The sequence below is a fragment of the Neofelis nebulosa genome, chromosome 15 (assembly GCF_028018385.1).
Source record: "Neofelis nebulosa isolate mNeoNeb1 chromosome 15, mNeoNeb1.pri, whole genome shotgun sequence".
NCBI classification, from domain to species: Eukaryota; Metazoa; Chordata; class Mammalia; order Carnivora; family Felidae; genus Neofelis; species Neofelis nebulosa.
In genome coordinates this window covers 47,136,632-47,157,961 of record NC_080796.1, presented here as the reverse complement: position 1 = coordinate 47,157,961, position 21,330 = coordinate 47,136,632, and the positions used below count along the sequence as shown (strand labels likewise).

At 48.3% G+C, this 21,330-nt stretch overlaps 1 protein-coding gene across 1 annotated transcript; it reads right to left on the bottom strand.

The window, feature by feature from the left end:
• Positions 1-616: 616 nt before the first annotated feature.
• On the bottom strand, positions 617-19,287 carry RNPEP (arginyl aminopeptidase). The gene is made up of 11 exons (XM_058700338.1): positions 18,781-19,287; positions 14,267-14,407; positions 13,802-13,950; positions 9,570-9,686; positions 8,637-8,872; positions 5,907-6,020; positions 4,905-5,017; positions 4,581-4,689; positions 3,199-3,423; positions 2,245-2,387; positions 617-1,225 (listed from the first exon to the last, which is right to left on the bottom strand). The coding sequence occupies exons 1-11, from the start codon at positions 19,225-19,227 to the stop codon at positions 1,067-1,069; spliced, it is 1,953 nt and encodes a 650-aa protein (XP_058556321.1). The 5' UTR covers positions 19,228-19,287; the 3' UTR covers positions 617-1,066.
• Between the last annotated feature and the right edge of the window lie 2,043 nt (positions 19,288-21,330).

Genomic DNA, 21,330 nt, shown 5'->3' with positions numbered 1-21,330 from the left:
GGCCCGAATGGACAACCTCAAAGCCAAGGACACAGCCACAATGGTCAGGAGTGCCTTGTATTCCTGTGCCTGAAAGGCAGCTTCAATATATTTAAATATTTTTTCACACCTCTCCCTTCATCCTACACCCCAAATCCAAGCTGCTAACTGCTTAGATCCCCATGTTGAAACCAGGAAAGCAGAACTTAGTGCCAAAGTTCTGGGCAGACTCTATTTATTACCACATCATTAAAATACTTATCCAGGATCAAAAGCAGGGGATTCCCGGTGAAGCCCCAGGGACTGTAAGAAGGCCGGAGAAAAATCACTAAAATACACATTTTTTAAGCAATGGAATGGATGAACAGGAATGGCGCCACGGGTAGAGAATTTAGCTGCCTTAGAGAGAACTGGAATGAAGTTCATTTGCTATAGGTGTGCTTCAGCCATACAGCTGTGTATGTTTTCATCTCTGTGTGTGTGGGACTCCTACCTCCTGACCCTGGGGGTTCCCTACGGGCAGGAAAGTGCTGTCAGCTTCTGGGGGGTCCCCAGTGACCTGCTCAGACTACTTGCCCACAGAGGGCATGCATGGAAGCAGAAATTTCAATCACTCAGGTTGTAACTCTGACTCAAATACCTTTCACTTAAAAATATTTATTAAAATAAAGATTAAACCTGGAAAAAAAAAAAAAGAATTCCCAGAATGCAGCCCTTTGCACAGTACTTCAAGAATCAGAAAAGGAAAGGAAAGAAAAGAAAAGGAGAGGGAAGAGAAGGGAAGAGAAAGGACCAGAAAATCCTCTCTGCTCTTCCCAGAGAGTGGGGAGGGGGAGAAAATTGCCTGCCATCACCACAGCCAGCAGCCTGCACTAGAGAGCTGTGGAAGGTTCTCTGGTCTCAGGACTTCCCGGTCCAGAGAAGTTCCCACCAAAGCAGAGGCCCAAGAGTCGCAGCCCCCAAGCCAGAGAACAGATTTTTCCGAGGGTGTGTAAACTTCAGGAATTTGACTGCAGAACTGGAATTTGGGAACAGTATTCTGAAAGCCTGCGAAGTCTGAAGAGGCAGAGGCCATGCCCACGAGCCTCTAACTGCCCTTGGGTGCCACGATCTGCTGGACGTAGTTGACAACGTTGCTGTGGAGTTGGGGGGCGGTGGCCTTGAAGGTCTCCTTGGCAAGGGTCTGGGCCACCTCGCTGCCACCCATCATCGCGTGGTACAGCGGAAGAGTGTACTTCTGTTTTCCCTGCAAGAAACACACGCACACGCGTGGCCTAAGCAGGCTGCTCTGTGTGTGCGTCTGCACGGCCCCCGGCCCCGCTTTAGCGGCACGCCTCATCAGGTGCCAAAAGGGATGTGGGTATCAGTGTTGGAATGAGGAGTGTCCTGGCAGGCGTGTTCTTATTCTGGCATCTTCTTGGGGGCCACAGATCCACGTGGGTAGATCTTAAGTCTTCACAGTCCATGACAGCACAGGGGCGTCTACACTCAACAGAGCAAATGAGGAGGGCAGGCACAACGGGGCTCCGAACCTAGGAGGCTGTAAGTGCTTAGCCGCCAAGCTAAGAGCTGGTAGCAAAGGCTGCAGCACGTAAAACTGAGGGCCACGTGAGGCCCAGCTGCGGTCAAGTGCAAGAAAACCCACAAGTCAAATCCACATCAACGTGAGATTGCCACATCACAAAGTTCCTCAACTCGAGAGGCTCGGAGAAGCCCTCCGAGGGCTCAGAACACCTGCAGACAGGTACGGAGCTCCCGTCGCAGACAGGTACGGAGCTCCCGTCGCAAACAGATGTAGGCATCAGGGCGCCACTTCCTACCCAGCCCCACCTTGCCCGGCAGGGCAGTCTCCTGCTGCTGCCTGAGCCCTCCCAGGTCACGAGCTTCCCCCCAGGAAGCAGGAACCTATGATCTCACCCTTTGCTGTCTCTCTGGTCCTTGGGCCCCTCCCCGCAAGACCGGCCCTGCACTCCCACTTTACCTTTGTTCCCAGGTGGGGGGTAGCTCTGACTGGCTTTTACCGGGGGATCTGGAAAAGGCTCCCCAACCCTGGAGGCTTCTTCCCCAGGCAACACCTCCACCAGCCACACTCAGGAAGGAGACTGTTGATCAGGGTCCTCCCGAGGTCCTTTCCCTCCCGCCCTCCCTCCCTCCTCTGCTCCAGAGAAGGGCAGAGAGTGAGGCTCTACCTGCAGGACTACTGCCAATAAGGCTGAGCGGCCCACCGCGTGCCTTGAGGGGGACAAGGAGGTGGGGCTCACCCACCTGGCTCTGCAGGAATTCCTTCACTTTCCAGAAATCCTCCTGGTGGTCATTCTTAATGACGATCTGGCCCCATCGGAGCCGGAGCTCCGCATTCCGGGAGTTGGAGATCTTTGGGTAAGTCTCTCCCAGTTTCTTCACATTCCCTGAAAAGAGGAAATGGGTTTTTAACGGCTGTTTCATCAGAGCCACGAGCCAGAGGCCAAACTCCAGTCTCAGCAGTCTGTCCATAGGCACGCCGGGGGCTCCGGGAATGACGTCAAGGAGGTTCCCACCCACCCATTTTATGCTCGTTCTGGTCATCTTCTGCTCTGAAAGGGTAATGTCCTATTTCCGAATTTACCTTAATTTCTAAGGCTCTTCCATCAAATTACACACTTTCTGCCGTCTTCCGTTTGCCCTCCAGGAATAAAGCACAGGTATCCTCCTCAAATACCCTGTGTCCCATTTTTCCTCCCACCACCACCACCACCAGCTAAAAGTTAGTTCGGTGTTCACTTTTTCTCTTTACAACACCCCTGGATGACTGTTATTTCTGGTTGAGCAGCAATTTAGCATTAGTGGTTGACAGCTTCCAAATCCCAGCCCCAGCGTTTATGGGCCATGTGACCTAATTGTGCTCAAGTTCATTCTCCATCACCTGGGGGTTACAATCACAGCAGCTAGGCACAGAGTAGTTAGGAGGGCTCAATGACCTTAGACGTAGAGTTTAAAAGAATTACCTGCTGACCCAGAGGGCTCAGCGAATGCTAGGCTTTATTATTCTGTTCCCCAGGGCATTTGCATGTATGACTTACATCATCTGTTGACGTGTTTCTTGTGAAGTGCTTGCATCCACCTGCTAACACCTGGCAATGGCCTAGGGGCAGGCACTGCAAGGGCTTCCCTCCCAGTCTCCCTCTAGCTCCTGATATAAAGCGCTGTACACAAGGAACCTGGATTTACCCGCTTTCTTACCGGGAGGGAGAGGGGATTTCTGGAGGATCTTATCTAGGAAGTAAACCAGCTGGTAGGTCTTCCAGGTAGAAATGGCCACAGCTTCAATGGCCTTCATGTCCAGCTCCTTGGTCACCCACAGCTGGGCCAGCTCTTCAGCAGGCTTCATAAGCGAGTCCCCAGGGGAGAGGTCAGGGAGGTAGGGGGGCCAGCCAGGGGTGTTCAACCACCGATCAAACTCAAAACCTGTTTGGTAGGAGAGAAGGTACTGTCGGAATGCTCTGGTAGCATCGAGGTCAATTTGCTCCAGCAACACCGAGACCTCAAGCTCCTGTCTGCCTCCATCCATCCCTAACGCTTAATATCACTACCCCACGCAACCACCTGCTTCAGTCAGGTCCACTTATATTGAGACCTAGACTGTTACAGTCAGACTAGACTGCCCCCCTTTCTACTGTGACAGTGGTTTTTGCTCCAAATAAACACTGTGCTGTCAGAACCAAGTGGATGAATGCTTTCCTAGTGTCAATCAAGTTCACGTTCTCCTTCAGATGACCTGAACGGCTTGGTGCAGAACATCCTGGGCTCTAAGACCAGGCTGCCCGGGCTCCTATCTCCGCTCTGCTCTGCCATTAACTAGCTGGAAGGCCATGGGCATGTAACTTCACCTCTCTGTGCCTTTTATCTGTGAAACAATAAAAGGCAGGGTAGGAGGCCCTTAGTTGGCAGTGGTGAGAATTAAATAAGCAAATACACATTACGAGTTTAGCATCCTGCCTGGTGCATAGTAAGCACTAATTATTAACTTTCGTTAGCCACAGAGTCTCATGACCTTGAAGTGTGGGCCTCCAAGCAGAGAGTAGGTGCTCCAGGCCTGACCAGTCCCGGCTGTCAGCAGGGAGCTGACTCTGCCAGCCCGATGATGGACAGACTCAGGGTCGGCACAGCATGAAGTGGGTTGCCTCATCTGTGACAGGCCACCGTCTACTCTCTCTTAGGAAGCAGTGCCTCCCCAGCTGAAATCAGGGCTGCCGCTGGGATTTTCCTTCACTCGGAAAGCTGAACGAGGTGACTCCACACTCACAAGGCAGGGCTGCTGCTGGGACCAATGCCCTAGGTCACAGCCTGGGCTGTGGCAGCTCTCTGGGGCAGAGTTGGGGGTTTGGTTGAGTGTGTGCAGATGTGAGGAAAATGAGGACAGAGAAGAGAGACTGAAGAGACAAAGTGGAGAAAATGAGGCCAGGAGGAGCAGAGAGAGTCATTCTCGTGGGAAAAGGCTGTTTGCCACTTGCTACGTGACTCCAGTTCAACGTTTTCCTGCCCCAGCTTAGTCTTCCCAGATGTGAATTAGCCATAATTCTCTACTGTCTTCTAGAAGCCTGTAGGCTGGCTCCTCTGCTCACCTGGAATGGAATCCACTCTCTTCTTCTTCAGCTCAGGGAAGTATTCCAAGTAGAATTCTAGAAAGTCATCAGCTAAGATACTTTGGAATTTGAATTCATTAACATAGGCCTGCAGGGAGGGAGGTACTTTTCAGTCCTTCTGGATCCCCTGGGGAGCAGAGTCCCTCTGTTCCTTGGATTCTCCTCCAACCCCTTGTCCCTTCAGCCCCTGCCTCTACAACCCCCCCCCCCCCCCCCCCCCCCCCCCCCCCCCCCCCCGTCCTCTGGCCCAGCTGGTTTCTCTGCACGTTCTCCTTTCACCCCTCCTCTCTGAGTTGACTATACCTTGAGAAAATTGTCAAACTCATCCTGATCACCAACCAAGTGGGCCAGGTATGAGACAAAGCAGAAGCCTTTCTCATAGGGGGTCTCGTTGTAGGTATCATCTGGGTCCACACCTAGCAGAGAAAGCAGACACTTGTAACCTGTCGCCTTCATTGTTCTTCTCCAGCTCCAGATTCAGAGAGTAGTTATGGAAGAGATCAGAATTCAGCTTCCCCAGGTTCAGCAAGGCCAGGAATGTTTCCAGATCCATCTTAGCCTCTCTCAAACCACTTCAAAGTTGATCTTAAAGGGTCACGAATTATGGACATAATAAGAGGACAAATAAGCAACTTTGTAGGGGAACTGACAAATTTCCTTTTTCCTGGGATTGCTTTGCTCCGTTGGGTTCCATTGAGTCTCAGGACTGAGCACAGGGCTCAGTGCCTTTTCTATTGGTCACCACCTACATGCACAACCTCCCCTCCCAGAACAACTGGTTGTTTCCATGAATGTTCTAGACCAAAATAAACTAATTACCAGTCTACAAGAAGTTCATTTTCATGGTCATTGGCATCAAGGAATGTGAGCTTAAACTGCACGAAAAGTTTTAGATTAGTCACACAGGGGACTAAGAAAAACGTTAGAAAAGAACACATGACCTTGGACAAGTCATTTGACTTGTTGGGTGTTCACTCATATCCTCCATAAAATAAGGCTAACACTTAATCTACAAAACCACAGGTCTGACTTGATAGAAAAAGAAGGGTATGGGCCTGCACAAATGGACGGCAATGGTATAGTCATTAAAAACTGCACAAAACTGGAAAGAACTCCCATCTGGCTGGAATGGCTTGGGTTGAGTCTGTCTAGAGGCCAGGGAACAGCTACAAAGAGCTCTGGAGGGCTCTTCCTTCCCAAGGAGAGTATTCAAGGTGTGCACTGATCAATATGAGGTTCAAAATAATTTGGGGCTCCAAGCCCAATTTAGGGGAGGGGAGAGTCAGACAGAGGAGCCTCCTGGACCTGGTTCAATCTTCACTCGGAGCTTGTTGAGTGGGTTTTCCTCGCCAGTGATGTCCATGTGCTGTCGAAGCAGAGCCCGCCCGGTTGCAGCTTCTAAGCAGGTGTAAGCAGAGCCTAGGACAAAAAGAAACCCTAGGTCTCAACAAAGGGTAACATCACGTCCAAGTATACTTTCTGGACAGAAGACGGTTGCTGCCCCCTTGTGGCCACAGAACAATGACAGATAACTGAGGCTTAGTATCTTTACCCTCCTGGGGATCCCAGGGCAAGAAGGGTCAATGACAGAGAACCTGACTCAGCTCCTAGCTCCCTGTTGCTCTGGCCTAAGAAAGCACTTGGTTAAGCTCAGGTTGTCAGTCTTACCCGCACACAAGGATGAGGGAATCTCACGCCTTTTCCTGTTACCTTTCCTTATCAATAGATCTTTATTTTTAGAGATATTAATTTGATTTTCTATAAAAACAGATTATAGAGGGGACGCTTGGATGGCTCAGTCGGTTAAGCGTCTGACTTCCTCAGGTCATGATCTCACGGTTCGTGGGTTCGAGTCCCGCATCAGGCTCTCTGCCGTCCGCATGGAGCCCACTTTCAATCCTCCGTCCCCCTCTCTTTCTGCCCCTCCCCCGCTCACACTCAAAAATAAATAAAATTTTTAAAAAAGAGCAGATTATAGGGGGGGTCTGAGTGGCTCAGTCGGTTAAGTGTCCAACTCTTGATACTGACTCAGGTCAGGATCTCATGGTTGTGAGATCGAGCCCTGTGTTGGGCTCTGCACTAAGCGTAGAACTTGCTTGGGATTCTCTCTCTTTCTCTCTCTCTCCCTCTGTCCCCCCCCCCACCCCCGCTCATTCTCTCTCTCTCTCCCTTTCTCTGAAATAAACTTAAAAAAAAAAAGATGTGAGCCACTAAAAAAAATAAAAATAGAAAGATAATATATTCATTTGACTGTTCCTTTCAGACAAGACAAACGGTCACCCACAATTTTTCTAAGGGTCTCTACATCTCCTCTGGTTCTAAAAAGGACTGAGGGAATGGTTGAGGGGAAGGGGACCAGGTTTTGAACCAGCCACCTCTGCCACTCACAAGGTGTTCTGACTCTGGGCAAGGTATTTAATGTCTCTAAGCCTCAATTTCTTCATCTGTGTGGCGGGATGATAATATTTGGTAGCAGGATTCTTAGCGGCTGATTAAGATATTCACACATAGGCTTTTGCTCTACACACTCTGGATGAAAGTGTAGATCTGTACAAACTTTCTGGGAGGCAATGGACAATGTGTGCTAAAAAGCCTTGAAAATGTTCAGATCCAGAAATTATGTCTCTAGGAATCTATCTTTGTTGAGACCATCTGAGACATGTGTGAACATTTCGATATAAAAATATGTCAAAATATTCTTTCATTAGGAAAACTGAAAATATTGGAGACTGATTGAATAAATTAAGAAATGGCCATACCACGCAGCTATAGAAAATTTAATGACTTGGGAAAATGTTTAACTTTGTTAAGTTAAAAAAAAAGGCAGTTTTAAGGTCTGATGGTTCACACACATGCATAGAAAAATGTTTGAAAGGATATATCACATTCTCTCTGAACAGTGAGATTATGGATAAATGCATTGTATGTGTTTTCCCATGTACATCAAAAGAGATTTTGATGACAGAAATAATAAAAATAATAAACATTATTTTTTTTTATAGTATCTGATCTATAGCAGGTTTTCAATAATGAGACAATGTTGAGAAAAGATTTTAAAAGCCCACCTGGGCTCAATTTGGGGTTCTGTCCTCAGCTGCTAAGTGGCTTGGGCACATTTCTTATACTTTTTGAGTCACAGTGGACTCATATATAAAATGAAAATAATATCTCTTTTATCAAGCTACGGTAAAATTGTTAAGTGATGTATTTGTTTTAAATTTTTTTAATGTTTATTTATTTTTGAGAGAGAGAGACAGAGAGTGAGCAGGGGAGGGCCAGAGAGAGAGGGAGACACAGAATCGGAAACAGGCTCCGGGCTCCGAGCCGTCAGCCCAGAGCCCAACGCGGGGCTCAAACTCACGGACCGCGAGATCGTGACCTGAGCCGAAGTCGGACGCTCAGCCGACTGAGCCCCCCAGGCGCCCCTTAAATGATGTATCATTTTTAGTAAGATGCCTAGGACAAAGCTGGGATGTAAGTGTTCAATAGAAGGTGTCATTATAATGGTCTTATTTTTTATTTATTTTTAATATTTTAAAGTAATCTCTACACCAAATGTGGGGCTCAAACACACAACCCCAAGATCAACAGTTGCATGCTCTACCGATTGAGGCAGCCAGGCGCCCCTGATTCATTCACAAAAGTAACTAGCTATCTGGGTGAACAGCCCTGGGCAACTTTACCCAGCGGCCGCCCGGCTGTTGGGAGAACAGAGCATCAAGCGTGTCCTCAGCTTTGATGAGGGGGTCCTTTCGCTGTTAGGTCCCCTATCAGTCAACACGCAATTTGTGAGATTCCCTTCCCCTAAGCCTGCTGACTTAACAACATGGAACGAAGTAGAGATCACGCGCTTAGAAGGAACGTTTGTCTAGAGTTGGCCCTCCATGGCCTCTCACCAGAACTTTCTGCACTACTGCTCCTCCCTTCACACCCGCTTGTGTCCCAAAACTTCAAAGGAGACCACATTGGCCTCACTGGCTAAGGAACTGGGGACAGGGCCCCTAGGAGAAGGAGGGGACCTGAGGGCTGGCTTACCAAAGAGGACAGTAGAGATCCTCCTCTGGGCATACATGGTGAAACCTTCATTGAGCCAGAATTCACCCCAGTTGGCATTGGTGACCAGGTTCCCAAACCAACTGTGGGAGATCTCATGGATGATGACATCAGCCAACGAGCGGTCCCCTGCTAGCAGGCAGGGGGTGACAAAGGTCAGACAAGGGTTCTCCATTCCTCCAAATGGAAAGGATGGGGGCATGAAGAGCAGGTCATACCTGCCGAGAAAACGGGAGGTCACAGACAGGCCTCGGCTCCCCAGGGCTGACCCTGCCTCGCCTCCCCAGCCCGGACCCTCAGTCCTGAGAGATGCAGCCACTGAACAGGCGGTGTTCAACACCGGGTGCCGTGCTGAGATGACGCCCAGGCTCCTCAGTCCCCCGGCCAGCTCGCTGGGACTTCCCTTTCCCCAGGTTTTGCTCTCGTGGAGGTGCCTCTCTGAGACTTGCTCTCCATTCTCCTTCGCACCAGGGGACGGGCATATGGTCAGCTCTATCAACAGTTAGCTCACTGGTGGCCCACTTGGGGTCACAAAGACCTAACAGAGCCTTTTATCTGAGGAGGCTGAAGTCTGGAGATGTCAAAGGGAAAAATGAGAGTATGTGGCTGCTTTTAGCAGCCAGGAAAGTAAGTGGACAAAGGTCCCCTGACAGTGTTTCCTGATCTCCACGCTTAGCGGCTGGAAGGCACATTTTGGTCCCTTCAATAACCCTTTCTGTCAGGGTCCCCTCCTCAGCAATAATGAACAAGGCCTGGCTTATCCCTTCCTCATTCTTTCCCTCCTTTCCTTTACTTCTGGATTGGGGAACTCTGCTCTAGGAACCAGAGGGAGAAGAGGCAGCACCAGCAGTAAGAGAGGGGGAAACCAGGGATTCAAGTTTAACAAAAGACATCAGAGTCAATGTGATACCGCACCTTCCCCAAACGTAGGGTCCAAAAAGTTTCTCTCCTGTTGCCAGAAAATCTTCTACCAACCCGTTGTACTCCTCCTTGGCAGCCTTGATCAGGCAGGGCTCAGCCCACACCCGGCTCCTAAAGACAGAAGCACAGAAAAAGAAGAATGGTGTTTGGAGACCTATTGTGGAGACCCGATCCCGAAAGCACCTGTAGAAAACTGGCAGTCTTCTACTGGAGCCAAAGGAATGTGACAATGTGGCCGCAGAGACAGGAGATGCAAGGTTAAGTCACCTGCATGGGTCCAAGGGACGGATAAATGAGATCGCGACAGAGCACTGTGGAGGCAGCAGCCTCCTGTGTGCAACAGGCTCAAACTCACACTGCTACAATTTTACGTGTCCAACACTGAATGTGACCTTGCAAAAGTCACTGACTTCTCTGAGCCTGTTTCCTCATCTGGAAAACGAGTGGTAAAAATGAAATAAAGACAGCATATAAAAACCCCTTATACAATGCCTCATGTACTAAATGTTGGTTTCCTTTCCCCCACTTTCCGGAGACCCAGAGCGGGGCTTGAACTCATGAACCAGGAGATTGTGACCTGAGCCCAAGTTGGACCCTTAACTGACCGAGCCACCCATGAGGCGCCCCCATGACAGCATTTTACACCAGTAAGTGGTATTATCGGATTGAGTCTTGACGGATCGCTCTAGCTGCAGTACCCAGAAAATACCTTAAATTACAACAGTGAGTATCCCTAAGTGACGTATGTACGATAATGGGTCAAAACCAGAATCTTGGGTGACACCAGCACACGTGGGGTTGGGCAGAGAAGAGCCCACAAAGGAGACCAGAAGGGGCGAACCAGGAGGTCCTGGAACCAGGACAGAAATGTGTCATGGAGGCCAGAGGAGGGTCAACAGAGGCAAAAGAAAAAGAGGGGAACATCAAGACAAGCACTGAAGAGCAGCTAATGTGAGGTACATGTTGAGGCCAGTGGCCTCTCTTACTACAGGAGTTTCTGCGGTGTGACCCGGAGAGGTGTTGGATTCCAATGGGTCCAGGCAGTAAATGGGGGGTGAGGGAGTGTATACACTACTGTTCTAAGCAACTTGGCTAAGAAAGGAAGCAGAAACAGTGTGCCAGAAGGGAGTGTGGAGTCCATGAGTTTGTTTTTTGCTTTGTTTTTATTTTTTTTATTTTTTTATTTTTTTTTAATTTTTTTTTTCAACGTTTTTTATTTATTTTTGGGACAGAGAGAGACTGAGCATGAACGGGGGAGGGGCAGAGACAGAGAGGGAGACACAGAATCGGAAACAGGCTCCAGGCTCCGAGCCACCAGCTCAGAGCCCGACGCGGGGCTCGAACTCACGGACCGCGAGATCGTGACCTGGCTGAAGTTGGGACGCTTAACCGACTGCGCCACCCAGGCGCCCCTTTGCTTTGTTTTTAAACTAGGGGAAACAGGAACATGGTTAGGGGTCGGAAGGAAAGAGCCAGTGGGGGGCAGGGAGGCTACCCATTTGAAGAGCGAGGGGTGAGCAATAAAGCAAGGCCCCATGGGATTTGGGGGAGGGACTGAGTCAATGATGGCTCAGATGAAGAGATTTGGCTTTAAACAGAAGGAGGGACCCCTCTTCAGAGTCCAGGGGGGAAAAGGGGACGAATGAAGGCAGATGAAGATGATTTTTTACATGGAAAACAGGAAGTGGACATAACCATATCTGACAAATTAAATATACTCAATAAAGGAGGAGACAAGATCATTGCTTGGAGTGAGGGTAGGGTGTCCGAATAGGAAAACTGAAGAGACAAGTCTTCCTTTAAATCCTTCCATCCTCCTTCCCTCCCCCTTTGCTTCCCCCTTCGTCCGTTCCTTCCTTCCTTCCTTCCTTCCTTCATCCGTTCCTTCCTTCCTTCCTTCCTTCCTTCCTTCCTTCCTTCCTTCCTTCCTTCCAGGAGAGTGAGCCAGAAAGGTAAATCAAAGGTCTGCTGAGCAATATTGAAAGCCTATCTATAGTTGAAGACTACATCTGTTATATTTTCCTTGAAAACCACATAAATGTCTATTTCAACTTAAAAAAAATTTTTAATGTTTACTTATTTTTGAAAGAGAGAGAGAGAGAGAGAGAGAGCATGAACGGGGGAAGGGCAGAGAGAGGGAGACAGAGAATCCGAAACAGACTCAGAGCCTGCTCAGAGCCTGACACGGGGCTCGAACCCACAAACCATGAGATCATGACCTGAGCCGAAGTCAGACGCTTAACCAACTGAGCCACCCAGGTGCCCCATCTATTTCAACTTTTAATTCCAACTTTTCACCAAAAAACCAGAAATGGGTAGCAGAATCAGTATGCACAGCTGTGTACTTCTCTCAGACACCCAGGTACAGAAGACAGAGAAAAGGCGATGGTTGGAGCCGGGGCTAGAAGTTACAGCAGCAGGACAGCGCGCAAGGCAGCCTGGGATGTTGGTAGGAGATCATCAACCCCACGCCTGGGCCACTTGTGACCTGAGGCCTCGGTTTGCATATCGGGAAGATGGAGACAATCATATCTCCCTCAGTGAGGTTATAGAAGGATCAGAAGAGATCATACATAAAAGCGACGACTGGGATATGTCCACGGTCTCTTCTGACCAGGATCTCCCTCCTCTGCTAACGGGGACTGGTCACAAAGTTTGCCAGAAGAGCCTGCTATCCTGCATACCTACACAAGAGCCTCAGATGTGGGGCAGAGACCGACTACCTGACTGGCTACCCCACTGCCTGACAGGGGAAGGAATGAGTCATCGTGACCGGTTACACAGGTTCTATCCCCTGGATTGATGTACTCGATCGTCATTTTATTACAGAGGGCTCAAAAAAAAAAAAAAAAAAAAAAAATCATTCTCCAGTGTGTTTGGAATACATTCCCTCATTTCTCATTAGCAGCTCATAGTCGTACTAACAGAACCCTAGTAAGAGAAAATTCTCTAAAATGACATTCCCTTTCGGGGCGCCTGAGAGGTTCAGTCAATTGACATCAACTGACTCTCGATTTTGGCTCAGGACGTGACCTTGCAGTTCGTGAGATGGAGCCTTGAGTCGGGCTCTGTGTTGACAGTGCAGAATCTGCTTGGGATTCTCTCTCCCTCTCCCTCTGTCCCTCCCCTGCTTTCTCTCTCTCTCTCTCTCAAAATAAGTAAATAAATAAGCATTAAAAAAATAAACATATTAAAAATAATAAAAATAAAAATAAAATGACATCACTTTACTTAACTATTTCCCTGTCAATGCAAAGCTGACATTCCTTTGGTTACCTACTACCCTATCTGTCAGAAACACAGCCCTTCATGAAAAAAGAGCACCTAGCCTCTCAAGACCGGTGTTGTTTTGAGTGTGTGTCCTTGAAGCAGAGGCCAATGGCATCCCATTTATCATTCTCTCTGAAACCCAGGAACTAAGATTCACGACTGAGCCCAGCTACAAAGTCTGAGGCTGTAACCAATTCCGGCAAGGACACCAGCACCTCCAAGAACTGAGCAAGGAGCCACGGCGACAGAGGCAGGAAACGCACCACAGCTTTACCGTCCAACCTTTAACATTTTACATCAGGATTACGCTGTGCTGGCAGATCGTATGAGGGCCGGGAAAAACCTATACTCCTGGGCAAGTTTCTTTTCGCAGGAAACCTTACAAAATCCTTATTTATCTCCATGAAACCCTTCTAACTTCGTGGAGGTCTCTCTGTCACCATGGGTTCAGGTTTATGCATCTGGAGCAGACAAAAAAAGGAGCTTCCGCTTTCTTCTCCAGAGGGAAACAATGACATCAACGTTGTATACTTCCAGGAATTAACTGCTAGAGAAAACGGGGAGATTTGGTACAAAGATTACAAAGCAAATACAATTGCTAGCAGGGAACTCAGAACTTAAAGACACTAATAAAGATCAATCTGACACTGCTGTCTCAGCGCCAACCGTACTCCACGAGGTGGCCCAGGACAGCAGCTACCGCTAGTAGGACTGATGAGCTCATTCTAGACAGCAGGATTATAGAACTGCAGGGAGGGAGGGAAGGAGGAAGGGACGGGACAAAAAGAGCACTTCCTCCCTCTGTATTCATACCACACACTTCTCGCCGCAGAGAGGCTGTGGATTCAGAGAGGATGTGAGACTGTCCCAAAGACCATCACACTGGGGCCACTGGTCAGAGGACTCCTCGGCTCGAGGTCAGTCCAACCTTGCCTGTGGGGGTCTTTGTCTCCTACCTGGGTCCAACTTCCGCCGAAACCAGATCTCCGATGGCCAAAGCTATCAGATAGGAGGGGATGGGCTGACACATCTGGAAGAAGAACTTATTTGGACCTCTCTTCTCCCAGGTGTTAGCACTCATCACAGCTGTGAAGCCATCTGGGACCTGACAACAGAGAAAGCTTAGGAGATTTTACCTGGACAGAGTCTCCTTTTGATTAGCTTAAAGGACAGCACGGCCGGCAACCTGCATGGTGACAGCAATGACCTGGAGCCCATCTTGGGGAACACAAAGCTTTCAAGACACTAAACTTGTGCTAAGCTGATGAGATTTAGCACAAATAAAACTTCTGTACATGAAGGAATTCTGCAGAGGGGCCACTGGACAGACGTAACAATTTACCACCTGAAATGTGGCCAGACAGATCTGGAATTATATTTTCAACCCCAAGGGCAAGTACACTTAACCTTAGCCCTCTTACCTCAATAAGAGCTGAATATCTGCATTTCACTGCAGGAGTGTCGAAGCAAGGGAAGAAGGCCCTGTTTAGGACAGCCTGGCCCTGGGTATAGACAAAAGGCTTCTTCTTTCCTGCTGTCTGCTCAGGAGCCAGCCAGCAAACCTAAGAGAATAAAAGAACATTTCAAAACTGACACCCCCTACATGAGCTCAGTCCAGCCAGGGAAAAGGAGTTGGCTGCCATGGGAGACTTTTAGGGAATCCTTACAATCCTTCTGCCAGCAATTTGGCCCTAACTGTGAAGTTCTCTCCTACTGTGAATTTAATCTACCTTGGAATCCATGCCAAGGTATGACATCCGCTTCACATGGAAGAAACACCACAAAGGGTCTATTCCTCACTGTATCCCATCAGGCATCTCAAGAATTCTAGAAATGGCCTCGGGCACCTGGGTGGCTCAGATGGTTAAGAATTCCAGACATGACCTCTGACCCTGGCATACTGTCTTCCTCCTCTGAGTCCTTCACACTGTAGTTGTTTCTCATCAAAAAAACAAAACAGGGCACCTAGTGGCTCAAGAGGTTAAGGGTCCGACTTCGGCTCAGGTCATGGTCTCACGGTTTGTAGGTTTGAGCCCCGCATCGGGCTCTATGCTGACAGCTTGGAGCCTGGAGCCTGGAGCCTGCTTTGGCTTCTGTCTGTCTGTCTCTCTCTCTCTCTCTCTGCCCCTCCCCCGCTCATGCTCTCTCCCTCTCCCACTCTCTCTCTCCCTCTTGAAATTAAATAAACATTACAAAAAAATAAGGAAGCAGCTGTATTTGAACTTGTGATAGAACACACAAAAAAGGAGAAGTGAAGTGGGAGGAGTCTGTGATTAACATGTGTTCTCCAGGGGTGCCTGGGTGGTTCAGTCCATTAAGCGGCCGACTCTTGGTTTTGGCTCAGGTCATGATCTCATGGTCTGTGAGTTCGAGCCCTGTGTTGGGTTCTGTGCTGACAGCACCAAGCCTACATGAGATTCTCTGTCTCCTTCTCTCTGACCCTTTCCACTCACATTTTTGAGTGGAAAATTCACTCAAAATTTCAATTTTATCTTGAAATAAACAAAAAAATTTTCTAAAAAAAAAAAAAAATTCCTGAAACGAAATTCTCTATTCCTGAAACTAAAACTTACCCTTTCAGAATAAATGTATTTTACATTATAGGCATTGGCTATATACAATTCTTTAAAGAAATTTTTTTAAAGATGTTTAAGTAATCTCTACACCCAATGTGGGGCTCGAACTTACAACCCCGAGATCAAGAGTCGCACATTCCACTGACTGAGCCAGTGAGGCACCCTGGCTATATACAATTCTTAATTTGTTTTCTGTTAGCCTTTAACCAAGGGCAAATCTGAATGGTTATTACAAACCCAATTTTTGCCTACAGCAAAAAGTTTACTTACCACATAGATCTAACTGTGGGGCTAGGGGGTGGGGGAGGATATGTCAGCACTAAGTGCCATTTAGAATTTAGAAAAGGATTAGGTAAATCCAGGAAGCAAAACTTTCCGGTTTAAAGGTGAGTCGGACTGAGATGGTTGGAAAGGAGAGGAGAAGACATTCTCAAGCAGGTGGATAGAACATGAAGAAAGGCATGGATGGACGGTCTCTGGGAGCTGGTGGTAGGTTTCAGATACAGGGGTGGGTGGCATGCCTCGGCAGGTGCACTTTGAAAGGCTTTGAACACAGGTATTTGAGACCTACTTTTAAGAGGCATAAGGACGCCACATGGAGATGCTGACTTTTTCTTTGAGATTTGTGTGTTATGTGTGTGAAGATTTTAATGAGTCTCTTTCCAAAGAGTATAGTACAGATGGAAAGAAGGAGAAAGAAATACCACATGGTATTTCTGTGGACTGGAGAAAGTGGCACTACCTTAGCCAGGTGAGTGAGATCACCCCAGACAGTCAGAGATCATGTTGATATTATGGATTCTCATTATCATGTGATGAAAACAGCACTTTACTTTTGTGACATTCCACTAAATGTTGCTGTGAACCTAAAACTGCCGTAAAAAATAAACTTTTACTTTTAAAAATTTTTAATAACCACAGTCTGATCATGGGAAAAACAGACAAATTCCAATAGAGAAGCATCCTACAACATATCTGACCCAATACTCCTCAAAACAGTCAAGGTCATCAAAAACAAGGAAAGTCTGTGAAACTGTCATAGCCAAGGGGAGCCCAAGGATACATGAAAGCTAATATACTGTGGTATTCTGGATGGGATCCTGGGACAGAAAAAGATATTAAGTAAAAACTAAGAAAATCTGAAAAAGACTCCGAACTTTAGTTATCAGTATTGGTTCGTTAATTGTAACAAAGGCATCATATTTGCAAAATGCTAAGAGGGGAAACTGTGTGTGGAGGGCTATATGGAAACTCTACTAGGGGCTCACTGGCCTTGCTAATCGAAACTTTTTTAATCCTATTAATGAAAGAAATTTAATGAGATGACAGGAAGAGCTAACATACGGTGTTCGCCAGGCACTGTATTAGGCACTTGTATAAAGACAATGCATTTAACTTCTGTCAAACTCATAGACTAGTCCCTGGCACATCTTTTTTTTTTTTTTTTTTTATAATTTTTTTTAACGTTTATTTAGTTTTGAGACAGAGAGAGACAGAGCATGAATGGGGGAGGGTCAGAGAGAGGGAGGCACAGAATCTGAAACAGGCTCCAGGCTCTGAGCTGTCAGCACAGAGCCCAACGCGGGGCTCGAACTCACGGACCGTGAAATCATGACCTGAGCTGAAGTCGGCGGCTTAACCGATCGAGCCACCCAGGCGCCCCCTGGCACATCTTAATAAGTACTGGTCATCCCCTCCGTCACTTCTTATTCATCATCTTTGGTTGAGGTTTTTTGTTGTTTGTTTAGAACGACACAGAAAACAGAATGAAGAAGCCTGCAGTACAAGTATTCTTGTACTTGTCTCAAGAGTCTAAAGTCAGGGAGAGGCTGCTACCTACAGTGATTAAGGTGAGTTGAGAGTCCTCACTTGGGATGGTGGCAATGAGACGGAATACATATAAGTGCCTTTAATGCAGACCTTCACGGGGCAAAGGGCAGTTCTTTGTAAAGTGTGGGTCTCTGTTGTTCTGTCTCTATGAAAGCTATTTCGTTTTGATTTTTTTTAAGTTCACTTATTTTGGGGGGGAGGGGGAGAGAGCGCAAGTGCAAGCACCCAGATTGGGGAGGGACAGAGAGAGGGAGAGAATCCCAAGCAGGCTTTGCTCTCTCCTCACGGAGCAGGAAGCAGGGCTCCATTTCACCAACCCATGAGAACATGACCTGAGCAGAAATCAAGAGTCGTTTGCTCAACCGAGTCACCCGGGAGCCCCTCCTTTTGTTCAATCCGAGGTGCCACTTTCAGTAGGCAATTTCAGAGAGGGCTTAATTTTTCCAGTTATCCTGTTGAATTCCAAGTTCCTGCCCCAAACCAGAAACTAGAATATAACAACCAAACACAGCAACCAAACACATTTACAGATATTCCGTTACCCTTGGAGGGTTTTCCCTTTGCCTTGGAAGTCAATTTGCATTGCTTTGGACTTTTCCTTTTTTAAGCAAGTTCTACCCCAGGTTCATTTACTCCCTGAATAGCGGAAGCTGGAAACAGAACTGCCCTTTGAGCTGCCTCTAAGAGTGAAAGGGAACTGCTAGCTAGATAAGTAAACTGTAGCCTACCCTGAAACTTGCAAGCCGCCCCACCCGATGAATGACTAGCAACCACAGCCTCAGAACTCCCTGTGAAGGAGCTTCTGACTTTCACAAATGTAAGCCACAGAACCATCCGTCCTTTCATACCAATATTTGTCCTCCCATCAACAGCGAGAGGGCCTACTACACCCTCATTCCATTTCTCGCTCGTACTCAAATTCTTCCGTTCATCAAATCTAGAACTTGGCAAAAGAAAACTTAAATAACTACGGGAGTTCAGGATTAGTTCAGCCTGGGGCACTACAAGAACGCGTAGGGCAAAGGGCTGAGTCAGCATCCAGGGCTCATGGGCCGGCATCGTCCAGGGCTGCCATAAAGGAAAAACTAGGTAGCTCGTTATCAGGGACCTAGGTCCTAAGGCCCCGTGAAACATTAAATTCGGTTTATAAATAGCTCGTTATCCAGAAAGCCGCCTCGGCTAAGGTTTCCTCTGCAGGCAGAAATGGCAGCCCGCCAGCGTGATGAGGGGGAAACAACGCAGACAGGCCACCAGAGTCGCTAGGGAGGGGAAGCAGGAAGGGTGGAAAGGACGAAGGGTGCACAGCACGGAAGCTGGCCTGAAGCCAGAAGAGGGAAAGCGGGCAGCCTGGGAAGAAGGCGGGGAGCTCAGGGCGGGAGGCGTGCCCAGGGGTGCCCCGAGGCCCCTCTCCGCCAGGGCAGAAGCATCTTCTTTCTCCTGGGGGTGGGGTGGAGTGAGTGCCGGCCGGCGGCCAGCTCGGAGGGCTGGAAGGGCGGGCAGGAAGTGGCTGGGTGAGGGGGCGAACTCACCCCGGGTCCCTCCCCGACGCGGTAGGTGAGGAGAACCTGGAAGCGCTCGCCGGCCGGGAAGGGCTGCGGAAGGGCCACGCACAGGGCCTGGCCGTAGTGCGAGAACGGCTGCGTGCGGAAGTGCACGGGCTCCGCGCGCTGCTCCTTCGAGTCGGGCCGCTGCCGCCGCAGCGACGCCGCCGTCACCTCGAGGCACGGGTGCGAGTCGAGCCGCAGCTCGGTGGCGCCCTCGGGCACCAGGCAGCGCAGCTCCAGGACCGCGGTGCCGCTCAAATTCCTGCTGCCCGGGCCCGGCCCCGGAGGCCCGAACTCGGCCCGCAGGTCCAGGTGCAAGTGCAGCATCTCGAAAGCCCGGAAATTGGAGGCCGAGGCCACGTCTACGGCCTGCGCCGAGTGCAGCGGTCGCGGGGCCGCGCTGCAGCCGCTCGGAGGCCCGTCGCTCGCCATGGCCTCACCGTGCCTTTGAGCAAACGCGGGGAAATCCGCCGGCTCCGTCTACTGCGGCGGGAAGCCCCGCCTCGAGCGCCCTGCCCCGCTGCGGGCCACGCCCCTCGGGCCACGCCCCCAGGGAGACCAGGGCTGGGTCACGCCCCTCTCCGAAAACCTGAGACCCGACCACACCACCTCTTCCCTGTTCACCAAGGCTCCACTCTTCCAGCTTTATACGAGGTACCTCTGGACTTTGGAGAAAAGGTACAGTGGGATAATTTGGTCCACATTTGCCCAAATTCATCGTACCGCGATGTTACAGTAGTCCGAGTGGCGACACCTTTCTCTGCTGACGTTTCACTCTCCTAATCTCCCAGGAAGGTAGCAGGATGTAGATTGAGCCCTATCCAAGATCTCAAGCTCTGAGCTCGACCAATTATTAGGATTGTGTGTCACCTTGGGCAAATCACTGCCAACAAAGGTGAATCTCTGTAAGCCCCTTTCTGCACCTGTAAGATAGGAGTAATATCTATCTCACAAGTTAATCGTGAGAACTCAGTGGGGTAATTTGCCTAAACACACTTGGTAAACACAGAATTCCACACCAGATCAAGGTTCATCCCAGGAGAACCCAAGCACATCTATCTTTCCATCCTTCCGCCAAGGAATAGTGAATCAGCACCGTACAATTTAATGGCTTGGCTGTGCATAGTGTGTAGTTTTATTTCCCTGATTGTGTTGAGCCAGGGTTACTTCTACTTTATACTTTGTTTCTCTTCTGTATGAATGGGGTTGCAATAGCCCTTCTGTAAATAGCCAATCAGTGATGATATTTTCACAGATCAGGTAGGAAATGAGATTTTTAAAGACAATGGAGGGAGTTTTTCATAAAACTCATAATTTTTTTTCATAAAAAATATTGTTTCCTACTTTTACAGTGTTAAACTTTTATTTTATGAAATGTTTATGGTAGTCTTTAAAAATCCCATATTAGGTCAATGTTTTAACTTACTTGTCAGTGAAATCCAAAAACTTTGGAAAAGCACTTTTCTGTGGCTTTAAGCACAGTATTTGGTAACTATTAGACGTTCAATACATCTGCCTCCAAATTATTCATTCTCTGATGCAGTGCGTTTTTGTTGAGCGTTTACTATATACCAGCCATTAGGCTGGGTGCTAGGGATACAATTTTTTTTTTAACATTTTATTTGTTTTTGAGACAGGGAGAGACAGAGCATGAACAGGGGAGGGTCAGAGAGAGGGAGACACAGAATCTGAAACAGGCTCCAGGCTCTGAGCTGTCAGCACAGAGCCCGACAGGGGGCTCGAACTCATGGACTATGAGATCATGACCTGAGCCGAAGTCGGCCACTTAACTGACTGAGCCACCCAGGCGCCCCAGGGATACAATTTTACCAAATCTGTCACAGACCTTGTCCTTGTGGTGCTCACAGTCTACCTCACATTTTAACTGACCAAAAAAAAAAGTCATGCAATTCCATGTGCTGGGCTGTTCTCTGGGAAGAAAAGTATGCTATGGGAACACAAGGGAGAGACACACAGCCTGATCTTTACAGTTAAATATTGCTGGAGCAAGAGGATCTATTATCTGTGGCTGTGGGAGAAAACATTTATGGACTTATGCTTCTCCTTTTAGCGTTAAAAATTTTCTGTAAATATTCCCATCATTCCCATTTCTGCTTCCCTGCATGGCTCCCAGGGTCTGATTTACCTCTAGATGGTACTTGTAACAACTCACAGCAGATTCAGGAAGGCCTTCTTCTCTATAGAGAGATACTAAAGATACTTTACAAAGATACGGAGTGGCTCCGTTGGTTAAGCCTCAGACTCTTGATTTCAGCTCAGGTCATGATCTCACGGTTGGTGGCATCAAGCCCTGTATCGGTAGAGCCTGCTTGGGATTCCCTCTCTTCCTGTCTCTGCCCCTCCCCTACTCCCTTTCTCTCTCTCTCAAAATAAATAAATAAACTTAAAAAAAAAAAAAAGACACTACCGACACAACCCACCTCTTCCCCAAATTGCTTTCGTTATTTATCTATTTACTTTTCAGTGTTTAGAATGCAACACAGCTTGCATATTTCAAAATAAAATCTTCTAGAA